General features: G+C 39.7%; 1 protein-coding gene across 5 annotated transcripts in view; it reads left to right on the forward strand.

Moving 5' to 3' along the window:
• The window catches only part of LOC117160212 (hemicentin-2), a 269382-nt gene that overhangs the window by 246854 nt on the left and 5344 nt on the right, over nt 1–17184 (forward strand). For 3 of the 5 annotated variants that reach the window (XM_033340837.2, XM_033340848.2, XM_076623658.1), the window contains one exon: nt 8807–17090. In XM_033340837.2, coding sequence (XP_033196728.2) covers nt 8807–9158 — 352 coding nt within the window. In that variant the 3' untranslated portion in view covers nt 9159–17090. Of the gene's footprint in view, nt 1–8806; nt 17091–17184 lie in introns of those variants that run through there. The other 2 variants (XR_013059863.1, XM_076623659.1) reach the window with 2 other exon arrangements.

Here is a 17184-nt window from a genome sequence, read left to right on the forward strand (position 1 = left end):
GTACTTAACACGCAACATATCAATGGCGCTGCTACTGACTATAATGATACAGAATTGCATTTATTTTTATATTACAATAGCGAAAACTGGGTCCAATGCGTTCGCTGTTTTCATTGGAATCACAAAGGATATGCTTTAGATACGTGATTCGCGTATTCATGATACAAGAATATGTATAACGTATACATGATACAAGATAAAACAAGATACAACATGATACAAGATAAAAAGAAAGGATGATATTTGTTTGCATGTCCCTTTTATTCAAATATAATTTTTATAATAAAAATATCGTTTTTTGAGGCTCCTTGCAAATTTCCTAGGTGTTCTATACTAGGCACCATTTTTTTAAGTCGCTGCATTTGACCTTTTTTTACGTCTTTTACTATGATTTTAAGCATCTTAAACTTTTGCATAATTAACTACTAACGTACGGGTATCTATTAATGTCGTCGTCGTCGTGTTTTAATTTCATTGAAGGAAAAGCATGTTTCCTCTTTTGGGGAGCGTTCAAGATGATTATTCAGATGTTAGATATTAAATGCAGTTACTATACGCATACATGTATAGAGTTTACAGTACATTTACTATAAACGCGATCGTATCTGTGACTAGAAAAATTACTCGAACGTACAACATTGCATTTGAGAAAGTTATTGGCCCGGAATATTGTCGAAGAATCTGTTCGCAAGAAGTAAAATAATAATTATGTATAATGTATTATGCATGCCGTTGCAATTTATAAATCTAAAGCGGAATTAATATTTATGGAATCACGCGAATGATTCCGCGCCGTAATATCATTGATTGCCTTGTTACAAGAATTAAGCGCGTATAAATTAACGTGTCCGTAGTACATGTGTTCGTTTTACGAACATAGGATTAATCATCCATTGAGGATGACATAAATTATTCAACGGCGTGTATTACTTATATGACAAAATTCGACGCTTCTGAAACTAATTGCAAGTGCGACCTATACGTTAAGTACAATTTTACTGATAATACTTGTCCATATATTGAGTATCACTCGCGGTGACATAAATGCGACCATACTATGAATGATAAACATTAGCATTAATATGCGTAGTAATAATTTCGCCGTAAAGCTAATATTGATTCATACCACGCCGCAACTATTCACTATAAAATGCAACTGTCGGTTAGTTCCAGCAAACTTGACGCGAGTCGGGCCATGATTTATATAACGTGTAATTCAAATGCTTACGCGGCAAAATTCCCTACCTGTAATTATAACGGAACTCGAATAATTAATTCTTGAGACAATAAAAAAAGAAATATGAGAATTAAATGTACATTTGCTCAAAATTTGATTCGTTTATTTCGTCGATATGTAGCTTTATATCGAAATTACATAGACCATCTGAATTCATTCTTCGCGTATAATTACAATTCGTGATTCTAATCGGAACAACTTGTTTCGCGGTTGAACGTTAATGTCGCAACTGTGAGGTAGGTATTATAGCATTACAAGTATTTACCAAGCTTCAATTCAAGAAACTTCTTGGTTAAACGGTTTACCTGTAATCCAGCATCTCTTGGCTACAAAATTACATTTTGATTGAAACGCTTTACGCTGAAAAGAAATTTCACCTTCGCCTTTCTTGCTCCCTTGCTCCGTTTCAGCGTATAATTATCTTCGCTTTCAAGCCAACACCAACTTCTTCCATTCGCTAAAATAATTCACGCTTCGCAACCGAACGTTATTTTCATTCGTTACGTCGAACAAATATAAATGCCAACGACACGAACGTAGCGTTTGTGAGATTTATAAAGTGGTAAAAGTTAAACGTTGAATCGTTAAATCATAACGCTATACGCACCAATTGTATAATCACAAGTTTTGAACATAATCTACCTAAAATGGAACACCATCGGCCGCGTCGATCATTCTTCTTTATGAAGTTTTTCTGTTTCTAGTTGGAGAAAGTTGTGTGCCCGTTCTCGACAGTTCTGGTTAGATTGCTCTTTCGCTGAAAGTATCCTCGACTCGACTTTCGTGACGATTTTTCCAAGAGTCTCGCTGGCGCCCAAGTTTTTCCGATTTCGAATGTTTTTATCATCTGTAAACTCGGGCCAGTGCAAACGCGGCAAGACTCTCTTTACGTCTCCAGATTTGATTGGATTACTGGAACTCAAACCGGGCTACGTGGTAAAGGCACAGGAAAATTGCACTCTTTGAACTTTTCACGTACGATACGTGTCCAAAAGTCCAACCTTTGCCACCACTGATGTAATTCGATACACCTTCATCCGGAAAGTATTTTTTGGCCAAACTAATTTTATCAGAGTACGTTATTTATGTGCCTCGACTTGAATCCACGAAAAAAACACAATTTTTTACGACATATCCACCGTTTATTTTTCTCGCAAATATCCTTGTGCGTATAAACGTAACGTATAACGCAAGTTTATGCCAATTTCAATCACGCTGAATCGCCAAACCCGTGCGAAACGTATTCCACTATTTTCGATAATCGATAATCAATTATTCAATGAAAGGAATATCGTAACGAAAGAATATCGTAGACACGTGTGACATCCGCGTTCATTTTCCATTTGGTACGGACGATTTCAGTCTGCACTGGCTGTGATGCGCGCAAAATTATGAGAATAGCTGCGTTTGTCCTTAAGTTTGCCAAGTTAAATTAACTCCTTGTAGCCTAATATCGATTGTCGCTGGTTCTAACAGCGAACTGCTGTGGTACGCAACATGGGAGCGAACTCACGTGCGATTTCACTGAAAATTGATGATGCTGTTGAGACTGTGCCACCTGGATGTTAGCATCCATCAAATAAATACTCTTTTCTACGAGAGATCTTTGTCAATCTCTGCTGCGCCATCGACGAACGAAATACGTATCTACTTATCAAAATAAAATATACTTCCAACTGTATGTTACAAATAATTCGTCAAATATCGTCAGACTTATATTCTACGTAAATAGCGAACGTCGCAAGTTGCTAGGTAAAAGTCTCCGTTGTAAATTGGAAAGCGTTTCAGATGTCGCGAGTCTGTCGCAGATCGGCGCCTTTGTTACCAGTATCGCATAATTAATTTCGACCGTGTTCGCGTAGATGCGTGTAATAAGCCAAATCCTCGATGTTAACGACAGTCGTACGTATGGCAAGGATCGTGAGGAGACGGCGTAAATACACTAGAACGAGCATGACACGTAGTATAAGGAAACCGCAACATACGCAGGAATGTGAACTTGGCACCAAAAGGAAACCAAGATTATGCACATCGGTGTAGAAGCATTAAAACGAAGCATAAACCGTGAGCCGACAGTCTGCATACGCCGATACACAGCCAACGTTACGTAAGCTTCGGTTACTTCGCTCAAACCCTCGAAATCCTAAGCACTTTCTCGCGATTTCCAGCCTTGATTAATGCCCGTGGAAGCGCAGTTTGTTCTCTGCCGTTTAGTCCTGCCGCCACCGTGTTCCAACCTTTACTTTACAGAGTTTCCCTTCTCAGCTACGTGCTCTTCTTACGGAGGAACGTTAGCGCTGCCCCATGCTACGCCTCCCTTTTCCAGCAAGGAATTTTCTTCTACGCAATTGGCGCTAGGTGAGCTCGCATCTGTTATTCAACAGCATGCGTGCACAGTGTGCAGTGTACATTCAGGATGTACATTAAGAAGTTTATGCCGAGACTGCTTGGGAATACGCTAGATGGATTACGTAACGTATGCACGTTATTCTAACCAGCACTCCAGCTACTATGTAATACTTCGATCGACCAACTAACGATATCATCGACATAAATTATCGCGTCGTTGCATTTCGATTTATACACCCTATACGCTCTATTATTTCATTTAAATCGATTTTGCATCCATCGAAGTTGCATCCAACTTCTTACTTTACGTGTTTATTATTTACTTAGTTATATCTTACGTGTACGTACGTATACCGTTGAAAGTGCGCCAAACACTTTATGTATAGTAGGTAATTTAATATTATCCGAGTGTCGCTAGGTAACGTAATAGCCACGTAGATCTCTTTCGTATGGCGGATTACTTTACCTGTTAAAATCTTGAACGAGCTTGCTCAAGAACTTGATATTTTCCAGGATAATAGTCCCGTGAGCCGCGAGGCCGTCATAAATCGCAAACGTTTTCAAGAAACTTTCTCGTAGATTTGACAAAGCATTAAGTAACTTTTCCCCTGCTCTTCCGATTTCTATATATAGTTCTCTATATAATAAAATTCGACGACGTTTCTGATCGGTTTTCGAACGAGAACGTACGTACGTTCTTTAATATTGTTTCTTCGCGCATCCGTGCAAAATGCATACGTTCATTCAGATAACAGAAAGACATTTCGAAAACATGTATCGCAATTGTCAAAATTGTCTCGTAAATTTCCAGAGGAAAGTCGCAGCCTCGACGCGTGTTGAAAATGTCGTGCTCCTTCGTAAAATACTTGGGACGAGTTGGCAGGATGCAGTGTACTTCTCTGAAATTAAAGCGAGACAAGTGTATTTTGCCGAGTTGTTGTGTTCCTGACGGATTCCATAAACTTTTTCATCCTTTTAAAAAGAGACTTCAAGAGACATCCTACCCGAGAATTTCGAAATTTCCGTAGCCTTTCTAATTTAACGAGATCCTTTGTGCTGAACTGGTGCGCGAAAATGCTTAAAGCTTATGATCTTCCAGTAGCCGCAAATGCGAACAATACCTAAAGCGATTTAAATGAAAGAAAAATACGTATCATCGTATAAAAAATACGTACAATTTGTGATTATTCCTTTACAACAAGAAAGAAAATATTCTCAGACGCAATATATATCGTGCTTTTTATTCTAAACCAATGATCGTTCATCTATCACGATAAATCATGAATATTTAGCTGACCTGTTAAATATTTATGTATATTGAATATTTATAGGTAATATGAATCAAAATAATCAATAATAATACTTCGAAATCCTTCTTTATTATATGTATTTGCTTTGATCGTTCAAGATTCTTGATATCAATCGTTAGATATCGACGTACTTATTTAAAAGCCGTTCTATTAAATTTTTATCAAGACTTGGCAATTGCTATTCGTCGAGTACCACAGGGTATCGTACGATATGTTTCGTCTACAGTTACGACAAATGTGAACAGTATACAGATTATTATTGGTGTACTTAATAAGAATAGCGAACAGTTGATAATTTAGGATGATAGTTCGAATCTAATTGCTCTTTGAAAACTTTACAACCGAAGCCTGATTGCGGCAATAACTTTTGCCGAATCGAGCTGCGCTGCTCTCTGATTCTGTTTATTCTGTCAGGGCAAGTTGCAGAAACTAACGCGGTGTCCCTAGACGGAATCGTGCAGTCTCTGCTCTGTCCTCTTTCATCCTTCCAATGGGTTTCTCAGAAAAAGAGGGTAAGTGGACTATTCTTGTCCTCGGAGATTGGTGCTCGACGGAATTCTGTAAGAGGTTGTTTTGCGACAAGACCCATGGCCCTGGCAAATGTCGATCGACGCTTTGGACAAGCCATAGGAACTCTACCTGCCTTGGTCCGTGTCCCGTTATTCCGACAATGCAACGTCTACAATCAGACGCGCGTCTAAACGTTGCACTCTCGACACTCGACACGAACGTACGACGAATACGGTCTTGTTACGGTTGAAAACTTTTGCGAATTATTCGTGAGATTTCGCCTATTTACTTAGAATCGAACGAAGAAAACTGTGGGTCGTTCGACGCGGTAATAAATTATTCGACGTTTAACCGTTGTCCCAAAAGTTTTTCTACCTTTTCCGTCCTCCATTGGCTTCGATATTAAATATTAGTAGCGAAGTTACTACCGCGGTGATTCATTAGACGTTCGACTATGTAATCGATATAGAGAAAAATAGGAAAGACAGGATAAGCAACGAAAGACGAGGAATGGTGAACTCTCGAGACAAGCGAGCTTTCGTCAACAAATGAGATTAAATTCGATTCAGTCAACGTCGGGAGTAAAAGCTGACCGTTCTTGTTGCCAATACATTTGCAACGACAGAGACTCGTCGCCGCTCCGCAGCTGTGGCTTGCTACTTTTTTCCGTGGAATGCTGATGGTCGTTTTCACTGAAAAATGAGTGCTTCTTGCAACGCGCGGCCGTTCGTCGAATCGCCCACCGTAAATTAGGCCGAGTCGCCGCGGAACGTTCCGAGAAAAAATATATTCGAGGAAAGGAAAGGCGAAATCGCGGAGGTGTTCGTCGAAGGAACGCCCTCCGGCTCCGGTTACATGCTGCAACGGATATTCGAATTTTCTGCCCGATACTTTGTATAAGCCTTTCCAATTTTCTGATAGTCGCGCCGAAACTGGGTAAATTCGGTATGTGAACTCGATTCTCTTCCGCCATGGATAAATTTCTTTGAAAAGTAGCGTTAAATTCTAGTTCAAATTGATAGAACTTTATAAACATTGACGAACGCGTTCCATCATCAAAGAAAATATAAATGTAAAAATTTATATTGCGATATGTTTCTTTTATTTGAATTCCCCATATGTTTAATCGTCGATATCGTGTATTCGTATGTTCGCGTATTGACGTTTCGCACGATCGTACATCGAAATTTCATCTATTTACATACTTTTTATAGATGTCGAAATATTTATCAGTAAAAAAATATGCTCGTTGACGGATACGTTGACTAACTTCGATGCGCGCGATCATCAGAAGTTTAAATTAAATTGTCCCGTTGATACGTAATAATTAATGTATTATATCGAATACGCCCTTAATAATATGCAATAATGTTAATAACTCGATTAAAATTATTTGTATTCCATGATTTTCCAGGGTATATCGTGATAATTTTCAGTATCGGCAAACCACCTCTAGAGAGAACATAAATTAGCAAATTAAATTAAGGGGGTGTATAATCGTAGCAATTACACGAATAACGTCAGAAATGTTATTAAATCGCTTTGTACGCTAATGACAATTACAATGTTTACATCGTTTGTATATTTTATACGCCACCTGTGAAGTTTCTAAATATCGTATAGTCCAGGCTACCTTCTTCAAGACGATCTTCGAATGCCATTGAGAAATTTGAAACAACAGTGGCGTAAACTTCAGTTCTTTGTTGGTTAGATGACTAACGAATGGATAACCACTGATAGTATATCTTCTTCGTTTATTCAAATTAGCTCATTTATTTACGTTCCAAATACTCGGTAACTTTTAACGATCCAAACTTGATCGGTCAACTATGCAGGTCTAAATTCGCTAGCTTTAAAACAAGTCGGTTCTAAGGATGAAATTAAAACACATCGATCGTCGCTAAAAGCCATTTTATTACCTTAAAAGCAAACATCGTAGAAACGCGAGAAACTTTTAAAATAGTTCCAATATACCTCGATCTTAACCCATCGATGGTCTGAACCCATCGAAGACAAAAACTTACGCGTGGGTAAATAAATTGGTCGGATAATTTTGAAAAATGTGTCTCGTCGTTCTTTGACAAACCGCGAGGTTCGCCCGGCGTAATCCCAACGCGAAGCTGCCACCGTCCAATAACGATACGACTAACCGTGCGTTTACGTTGCTGGTGATGGGGGAAATTTCCTCGACAATACGCAGCCACGTAACTTTCAATCGGAACTCGGAAAATTCGATTCGAAGCAACGCACACGTTCCCATATACATTCGGCAGCGTATTCGATTCCCCCTGGTCGGAGTGCACGATAACAACGCGTTCCTCCAACTATTTGGCCAAAAAGTTGGTCGAAGCATCGTAAAGTGGAACGCAGCCGTTCTCAAATTGATAACGTGCACGTGCACGTTGGTACGCGCCTCTCCAGTGTACAGTGTACACTGTATACACCAGGCGGTACTCCTACGAGCCTCTATATTTGTCATCCCCGAACAATTCAGTCGGCTTATCCCCTGGTAGCCGATTTTCTCGGCATTCTGCGCCATCCTGCCGCATTTAGCAGGCAAGAATATACGCGTGACAGAAATGCCATGGCGTTGCCCCGGGCCGTTACTCGTTGCAAGTATAAACCCAAAGACACACATAAATGCGAGGAACACGAGACGGTAGGAGAGAGCCAGACCCGATGAACAGCCAACGGAGTAGATCGAAAACAGAGTCGAGCGCTGTTTAATGAAACTCTTATATAAACTATCGTACGGGTAGAATACCACGTTGTACCGCGCGCGAGCTTTTCTTCCAGTTATTTATTAGTATTTCTCTTTGTCGTTTAATGCAGCGTCGTCGACGACGCGGTGTACTCGCGCGCGTGTTGAAGAATGAAAATGCGGGAAAAAATGTGTACAGCATCCTTTGTACTCTACCGATTCGTAGCCATTGTTGGAAATTTCGTAGGAAATCGATAACGATATTTGTTTCGATAAACGCGCGCAATTTCATTAAACAACGTTGTACGAAAGCCAACTCGTTACGCACGAACTAGTTGCTAGTAAAACTAGTAAAATTCCTAGATCGAATCGACAATTTTCATTTCGTTCTTTGTAAACACTTTCGACGCGAGTAACGGTTGATAGATAGTGGTATATCTTGCTTCTATATTTGATCTCTTTGTTGTCGATGCTTCCAATTTTCTGATTGAACGTCGACCTCGGGAACAACGTGATTTCACAGTCTCGTTACAATCGATTATTCGTAAATTCGGGCAACGTCACCGACAGACCTTGCAGAAGTAGCTGATAAGCGAAAGAAATAATCGGTGAACACGCGTAGCTTCCCCGTAGGTTAATCAAAATGTGTCGTGACTGATTTAGTTCGCAAGGTAATTCCGGGCTTTTTGCTTGTTACAGGAGAACATCCAGCGGCCATGCAACACGGCAACTCGAGCAACAGCGGCGCGGCAACGAGGACACTCGCGTTGCTCCTGTTGCTTCTGCACGCCGGTTCGTTCGCGAGGTGACTGGTCGATCACGAAGCCTTCCTCCAATAAGGACACGAGCAAACATCGCTTTTCCTTTACGTAATCGAACAGAGGCAAAAGACGAAGAAGAGAAAAAGGGAAGCGAGCGAGACCGAGGAAAGAAGCGTCGTCTTTACCAGCAGCAACCACCTTCAACCCTTTATATATCACCCTCGATCTTGCTTTTAACCGAACAGCGACGAGAAAGCAGCCAGGCCAGCGACCATCAAAGAGACTCCTAACGAACGAAAGCTCCAGTGTATCGGGCATCTAGTGACCCAGTGGAACTGACTCCTCGCTGCTTCTGCTCTCCGTGGATGTATCGATCATTTTAGCTGGTGCAAATCGTTTCCATCTGGGGAATAGTAAATCTACGGTGTCTCCGAGACCGATCGCTCGGAAGTGGCCACTTTCCGTTTCTCTTTTGATATCCGTAGATGTTTCGAGTCGATCACGACGACGCGACGCGAGTGAAACAGTTTTTCAGTGGTGGTACTTTGTCCGAGAAGACGTTGAGTCAGTTCGCTTGTAACGCGGCGCGTACGAACTCGCGGACGTGATTCTCCTTTCATTTCGTGCAGCAGGAAGAGGGGAAACGAGTCGAGCGAAATCTCGAGAAGAGCAGGACTCGACACATGTAAATGGCTATTTAGTATGATGCAGTTGGACTCGGTGCGATCCAAGGAACTCTTAGCGTCAGCGATAATCAAGGATCTGCACGGCTCGTTCTCGTAATTAACGAGTACAACGAGTAACTGCCAAGTTGGATCACTGCCACGTTCTTTCGGTAACGTTCCTTGCTATTGCCGTGTTGCGAAACGAAACGAAACGGAACAAAACGAAATGAAACGCGCACGCCCTTTAAATCGCTCCGCATTAGCGAACGATGGCGAAGTTGTGCTTTAAAGAGTGCGACGAACAGCGACGAGTTTGTCATTAGAACAAACGCAGAGAGCTCTGTACTCGAACGATACCCAGAGGAGACGAACTTTTGTTCCAGAACATCTTCGCGTACCGATCGATCCCAGTCTCGTTAGATTCGTAATACAAAAGACCTTGTCCGATGGAGAATATTCCCGACTTGTGGAACTTGGATTATTAAACCTTCGGAACGCACATAGAGATCTTGCTTTGTATTTTTCTTCGAGACGCGTTGTTACTGTTACGCGATAGGGTTCTTTCAGTCAAACGCCTTATCTTTGGTCGGAACCATTCAGAAAAATGAACCACGGAACACTGTGTTTTTCTATTCGTAACAGGTTTAAAGTTTACGACTAAATATTTTTTTAATTAAACCACACGTTTCATTTCATGGCGAGGGCGAAATGAAATTAGGGGGTGAACGCTCTAACTGTCTCCCTCTTTCTCTCTTTCTCTCTCTCACACACACACACACACATGATTAATTGCAACTGGCAATATTTCTCGATGGAACGTTTTTTGCAAGAAACACGGTCAAATTCACGATACTCGAATTTTTCTATCGATAAATTTCAATCGAACGTTACTTGCTCGTGAACGACGTAGCGTTAATTTACATATATAAATCCTAAGAGGAAATTTCCGAGTAGAAGCTAATAAAATCGTGCATCTAGGCGTCGGAGTTAACAAAATGATCGTTTCCACGAACGCTTGTAACCCAATATCCTCGATTGCCTCTTTATTGCTGGTAATGCCGCATGATTGCCGGCCTACCTCGTCAAAAATGACTTATTTTTGATCGAGAACGTACACGTACACGGGCATCTAGAATTTGCGAGTACACGTTAATGTTGTCACGACAAAAGACGGTTCCTCATGAGCGCTACTTGTACCGTGACAATTCCACATGCAGCCGCAATAATTTTCGCGATCAAACGGCACGTAGCAGCACCTGGTTTAATAGTATCGCCTGACAGTGACAAACGACCAACCTGCGAAAGGAACAGAGAAATTAATAGGTGTTGGTGTATCGGTGTGCCCTGCGTCGCCACGCGTCCCTTCGTTTCGGCTATGCTTGTGCCACGAACCGGCAACTTTTTCGAACAATCGATTCGAGGTATAAGAAAATTTGCAACGCTGCATAAAAGTTGCTCGATTTTTGCTCGTCTGTCGGGCAAAAATGGAACGGATCGCAGTTACAGTCTCGTTTGAAACGTGTCGGAGGAAGAAAGGAAATTCTTCGGATTCGTGTCAGTTGACAAATTGCTGGATTATAGCGGTTCGTGCTATCTAATGTGCGTGGGATAAGAATATATCTTCTTTTTATTAACCCAGAGGTTTTACGGATTCCCACGATTTTCTGTTTGTTCCTATCGGTGATGGGGGATCGGATGAACTGGTGCGACGGCAATATTTATGATACTTACTTTTGGGGGAAAGCTTGTTAAGTGCATTAGACTGCAAATATTTGTCGATAGTAACTTGATTAGCCAGCTACTCGGTAGAAGAGCTGCTACGTTTAGATTTATGAGCTAGATATGATTAAAACAGATAAAAAGAAACCTGTATTTGACAAACATTTCGTCGTTAACTATAAATTGTCCAAAATTCAATTTTAGTAAGAGGATCAGCAAGAAGCAGTTAAACAGGATTTTTTGTTTTTTCCAGATTGATAAACGCCGCACGGTAATTTTTATGTTTCGCGAGCGTATAATAAGAGCAAAAAGTAATTTTTTTTAATTCGATGAAACAGTGTTTGAATTACGAACGTATAAATAGGATAATCTATGTATGTAACTAAAATAACAGATACTTCAAGTGTTTTTTTATATTTCTCAACTCAAAAGCTTTACAAATTTAAAAAAAAAATGCCCAAAATTATATTATGGAATTAAAGTAAATTAAATTGCACATTCGTAGAACCCTTCGGATTTTCTACATCGCGTTCCTAAAATTGTTTATTTTCGATTAAAACGCTTTGTTTGTAGCTAAAAAAATGTCGAATAACGTTATTCGAACCGTGTTTCGCTTCCAATTATTCTCCTTTCTGTTTTCTCATTTGTAATTGTTCATTTCTGGAAGATTTTTCATAACAAAGTGAATTTAATCGAAAATTGTTCTACGACTCACGAAATTTTTGCTTACGAACATTTTACATAAAATTTCATAGAAATGCGGTGGTCGTTTTGCGGGGCGAACATTTTCGTAGCCGCTTTTGTCCCGTTTACGATATACTGGCATGAATTTCTGCATTTTTCGTGTAATTTTCGTTTCGCGTAATCTTTCATTTATATTTTCTACATGGAAATATTTGGTTTCGTTGTTTCCAAAACGATCTAATGATCTTTTCTATGTCGTTTGAATTACAACGATACAATAAGTTTGCATGCTGCCATCGATAATAAATTATTTGCAGTTAATATTCGCAAACAAACAAAATAACTTTGTCTTTCTCGTTGTGCGACGTATATTTAATTGCGAAAAGGTTTATTACAACGTTGATGAACTTTTTAATCACTTGCGCGTTATTTGTACATAGTGCAAGACAACTGCCGTATTCAAAGTGCGCTTTGTAACTTTATTTCGAAGTTAATTACGCGCTTTTCTTTGTGAAATAAGTCTGTTGCGTTGATGTTAATTAAAATTGTGTTTTATTAAAGAGACTCTTTCGGTAAATTTCTGTCGTAAATAAGCTTGAAATTCATAGCGAAATCATGAAAGAAAGATATTCCTGTCTATGTTATCATGTGAACGTTTGAAGAATGATTAAAATTATAGATCAAAACCTTATTCCACTTACATTACGTGACAAGATAAACGTCGAATACGGCAATGATGACAAGAAAAAGCAGAAGTCTATCTAATGAGACAAGCAAAATAACAATGTGGATATGGAAACAAATGAGAGGGGAGACTATCGTGCGAGTAAAGGAGATAGTATAAAAGGCAGCCTGTTGTAACAAGTAGAATAGGAAACTATCTGACGGACAAGTAGAACGCGAGTACGCTCGAGGTTAAAGTTAAAATGAAATATTTCCTTATTACCTCTAAATTGTAAATAAAATTTATTATATATATATATATATCAATCGTATGGCGTATTAATTTTGTATATATCATATAATTTATTATTTGTATACATATGTCGATAAATTTGTTACATGTACATAACTCTTTTTCTTATTTTGAATCGTCGAACGTTCTGACGAAGATCGTGCAAACATTTATTTCATATGCGATACGTGTGTGCACGGAAACTTTTACATTCGTTGATTGACATTACATATCGTGGTGAAACGTAAATGACGTTCGATCGACAAATTCATGAAACCGATCCGAAAAGAAGCACGAGTTCCCTAGCATCGAGAATAACGTTGTCAGAACATCAGTTTAGTGTCCATCGCGCTTGCAACGATATGCCAGTATCGTTGATAGGAAAGTCGAGAAATTCGAAAGTACAGCAGCTCGAGCAAAATTTTACACGGTAATACGCGCGTATACCAGTGGTACGAGAGTATGGGAACGCGTTATTTCGCTTATCCTCAACATGCATTTTATCAAGCGTAAACACGAGTCGCGAATAATTGGAAACGCTTATGCTGCTGGAAGTTGTGAACAACGCAACGTGGTCTTCGCGGATTCTTGGATAAGAAGCAACATATTTCCCATGCTCCGGGATCCACCGTGACCCGAATATTACGACAAAACCTCACGGCACGGTATTCCCTTCGAATACCGGAAGCTAGAGTTGCTGCTTTTCTTTTGGCTTGCGTTCGCTTGAATTTCCAGCAGACAAATATTTAGAACTCCATCGAAGCGATGGTTCCCTCAAAGTCCGCCGATCGACTAGTAGCAAAATCGACGAAAAGCAACGCGCACGATCAGTTCGTGAGTAGTTTTTCCTAATTTTACGAAATCCTCGAGCTTGCACGCGGCTAACGATACGCACGTCGAGATGATCGGTCGAAATACGTCGATATTTTTACAAATTTTACAAATTTTATCAATATTCTATCTGCTTTCGTCGTTCGATTGCCCGCAACCGTTTCTATATGTACGTTCCCTTCAATAAAAATATTTCCAGCGTCCATTGCAAGCAATAATTTGCATTTTCGAGTAATTATAATTTTGTAACGTAAACCATCGGTCGTTTTCCAGATATCTCCACCGATTATTCAAAAGTTTCTCGTAATTCGTCCACTTTCGTAATTCCTTGTCGGTAACTAAAAACGTTACGTATGTATTTCGAATCGTAAAACCTGTACACTTCCACACGCGGTATGTTAAAGTAGCGAAACAAAAATTCCAATTTTTTTGCAAAATCTCCGGCCCGAAAAAACATTTTTCAAATCACAATATATCAGGATAGAGACACAAGAGAGAGAGAGAGGAGTTTTGGAGGGTGGGGGCGAGTGTTCCTCCGATAAATATTTACTGAGCTGTAAAATCGCAGTGAAAAGATAGAAAACAGTTCGAACGTGGACGTCGTGCATCGTTCGAACAATCAGAGCTCTGTTACGTTCCGCTTCACCGACGTAAAATTTATCCACAGATCCCTGAAAAAGTATCCGCGCGAGAAAGAAACGAATTCCATTTGTCTGGCACTCGTTCATTCCAATATTCCACAGTTCGAATCGAGTCGACCGGTTCTCCATCGAATCCGAGCCGAATTCGAGAGATATACGAGAGACCAGAGTTACCCAACACACAGTTTACCGTGGCAGACCGTTGATCTCGGATCGACACACGAGACCATCACATATCCGTGTACGTATAATAGACTAGATAAGTTCTAGTGCTAGGCACACTGCCGCTCGCCTGCAACGAGTGATCCGCGCGAGTTTTCGAATCGTCGCGTTTCCCGACTTCAAGTTTCCCGACGGACCGACTAGTTGGACTGAAACGAAGTCGTATTTTACGGGGGGGGGGGACATCGAAAACGATAACGACCGCTCGCTACGCCGCGCCACCATGTCCGCTATTAATTTTACAATGTTCTTGATGTTACACTCGATGCGATTTCGCCAGCGCTAACGCAGCGGACACGAGCAACGGCGGACTTGAAACGCTTTGAATTGATCGAATTCGAAGTAGAGAGCGCTTTGAAATATTGCTCGGAATTAAGAAGACTAGAAATATCGAAAGATTTTCGATACATCGTTTATACAAATAAGCGTTGGATCGTACGCCATTTATTTTAGACAGTTTGCGTTTTACTTCACTCATCGAGGAAAAGTAAAATCACAAGATGGATAGCGGAGTACGTTCTTGTATATAGTCTACCCTCGGTGCGAAAATTCGTGCAAACTTTTCAAGTAAAAGCGCTTTTTCGTCCAGACGAATTTTAAAGAAAATCTTGCGAGTATTTCAACTTGCATAAATCTGTACTTGGAAATATCGAACAATTCCAAGTAGATATCGATTAAAATTTCTAATTTCGAGCAAGATTCGAAGCTTTTCGATGTTTTGTAGCACCGCACCGGTTGAAATTTATTTCACGAGCAGACCTGAATCCGATGCCCATCGCTAAAGCCGACCGCACAGTAAACTGGTTCATTGTGTTCATCTGAGGTCGGGGAAACTCTACTTCAACGTGTTGGCGTACGGCGTACACCGGCACCGGCTCCGCGTCTCTCAGTGAGTTTATACTGGGACTTCCGCCGCTCGAGCATCCGGATTAACGAGTCGAAGGTCCAACTGATTGATTCCGAATACAGGAATACCGTATAAATGCGAAGTCAGTGTGTGAATGAGTAATTATCTGTAAAATTTGTACACGAGGGTAATTAATCGTCAACATTTTACGGCTCTATCATGAAAACTTGAAAAACTGAATGACGTTGCGCTTTCGAAACTGCATTATTTCTTTCTTTCTTACGCGAATAGAAACAAAATGGACAATTTTGATTGCTCTTCGATATAGCGATTCGATCAAGCATCGATAATAACGATACGATTTATTACTTTTTTTTTTAGTAAACTTTGATATTCGAGGTGTGGAAATATTATTCGGATATTATTTGTTCGTCTGAATCGCCTTCCCGTTTGTGAAAATAATCGATGACCTACAATACGGATCGTTGTATTAGAATGTCTCATAAAATATCGTGCGATCGCTTTACTTTTCGTCGCTTTGAAACCTCCTGCGTAAATAACGCGTATCGAAGCATCGTTTGAAAAACAAACTTTTGTACGCTGATTACGATATTTTTCACCTGTTTATTCATCACGGCTTAATGAACTAAAGTTTTGAAATGCACGATATTCTCTGCGACATGGTAATATCTGTGCGTTTGAAAATTATCTGATTCACCAAGTTATATTTACTATATGTACTATACTGGCAGACGGTATAATTTTGTATTTTTCTAATAAGATACATTTAGCGATATTAATTTATCGATGGCATAAATATTTTCACGAATTTTTGTGCCAAGAAATACTATGCAATAGTCTCGTCTTTGCGCTCTCATTCTCTCTCTCTCTCTCTCTCTCTCTCTCTGTATCTATCTCTTTCTCTCCGTACAACTCGGATTGTTTGCGTATGGATAGGTGATTTTTCTACGATATCAGCTGTTTCTACAATTCATGGAAACCGCTGTAATTTTCAATCCATTTTGTTTCTTGTATATTCAGTTTCACTAACATTTTACGTAAACAATCGAAGCTGTTTGACGTAGTCCGTAATTGGTATGGCGAACGCGTAAAGTTACGTGATCAGCTTGAATATTGACGAACGTAAATACACAAGATTGATTGCACGTTGTTGTATGAAAAAACGATGATAAAATTCACAGCAGAGAGTTTCAAGGAAAGCAGATAAAATCTTTCGTTTCTGATAACTTTGATTTGTCTATTTAATATGTACATATGTATCGGTAGTGAATTTGTTACGTGTTAAATTGTTTAATCACTGCCATTAGCTGCCACGTATATATGTACATGTATAAAGCACGTTCAGTGTACGATACTTGATAGAAGTTCTAAAAGAAGATATATCTCCACATGCCGACTAATTACGTTACTTTCGATTAACATTTTGTACTAACGTTCATCCTTTTAGAACAATAATAACGCGTCATCTAATGTACGAACCTAATAAATAAGAAATGTACGATAATTATCATCGCATCATCGTGAAAATATGTTAACTGTTACTAAACACGAAGTTTGTTGCAGATGTAAAGAATGTCCATTCGTAAGACCGTATGTGTTGTAGCGGGAATGTAATAAAAAGTATGTATTACGAAAAAGTTTCATTTCACTGATTCACCACCATAAATCGTTTTATTTCGTATATTCATTCTCCCCTTACGACCTTACCACGCAACCTAGCATAATCACCAT

The sequence above is a fragment of the Bombus vancouverensis genome, chromosome 13, assembly GCF_051014615.1.
Source record: "Bombus vancouverensis nearcticus chromosome 13, iyBomVanc1_principal, whole genome shotgun sequence".
NCBI classification, from domain to species: Eukaryota; Metazoa; Arthropoda; class Insecta; order Hymenoptera; family Apidae; genus Bombus; species Bombus vancouverensis.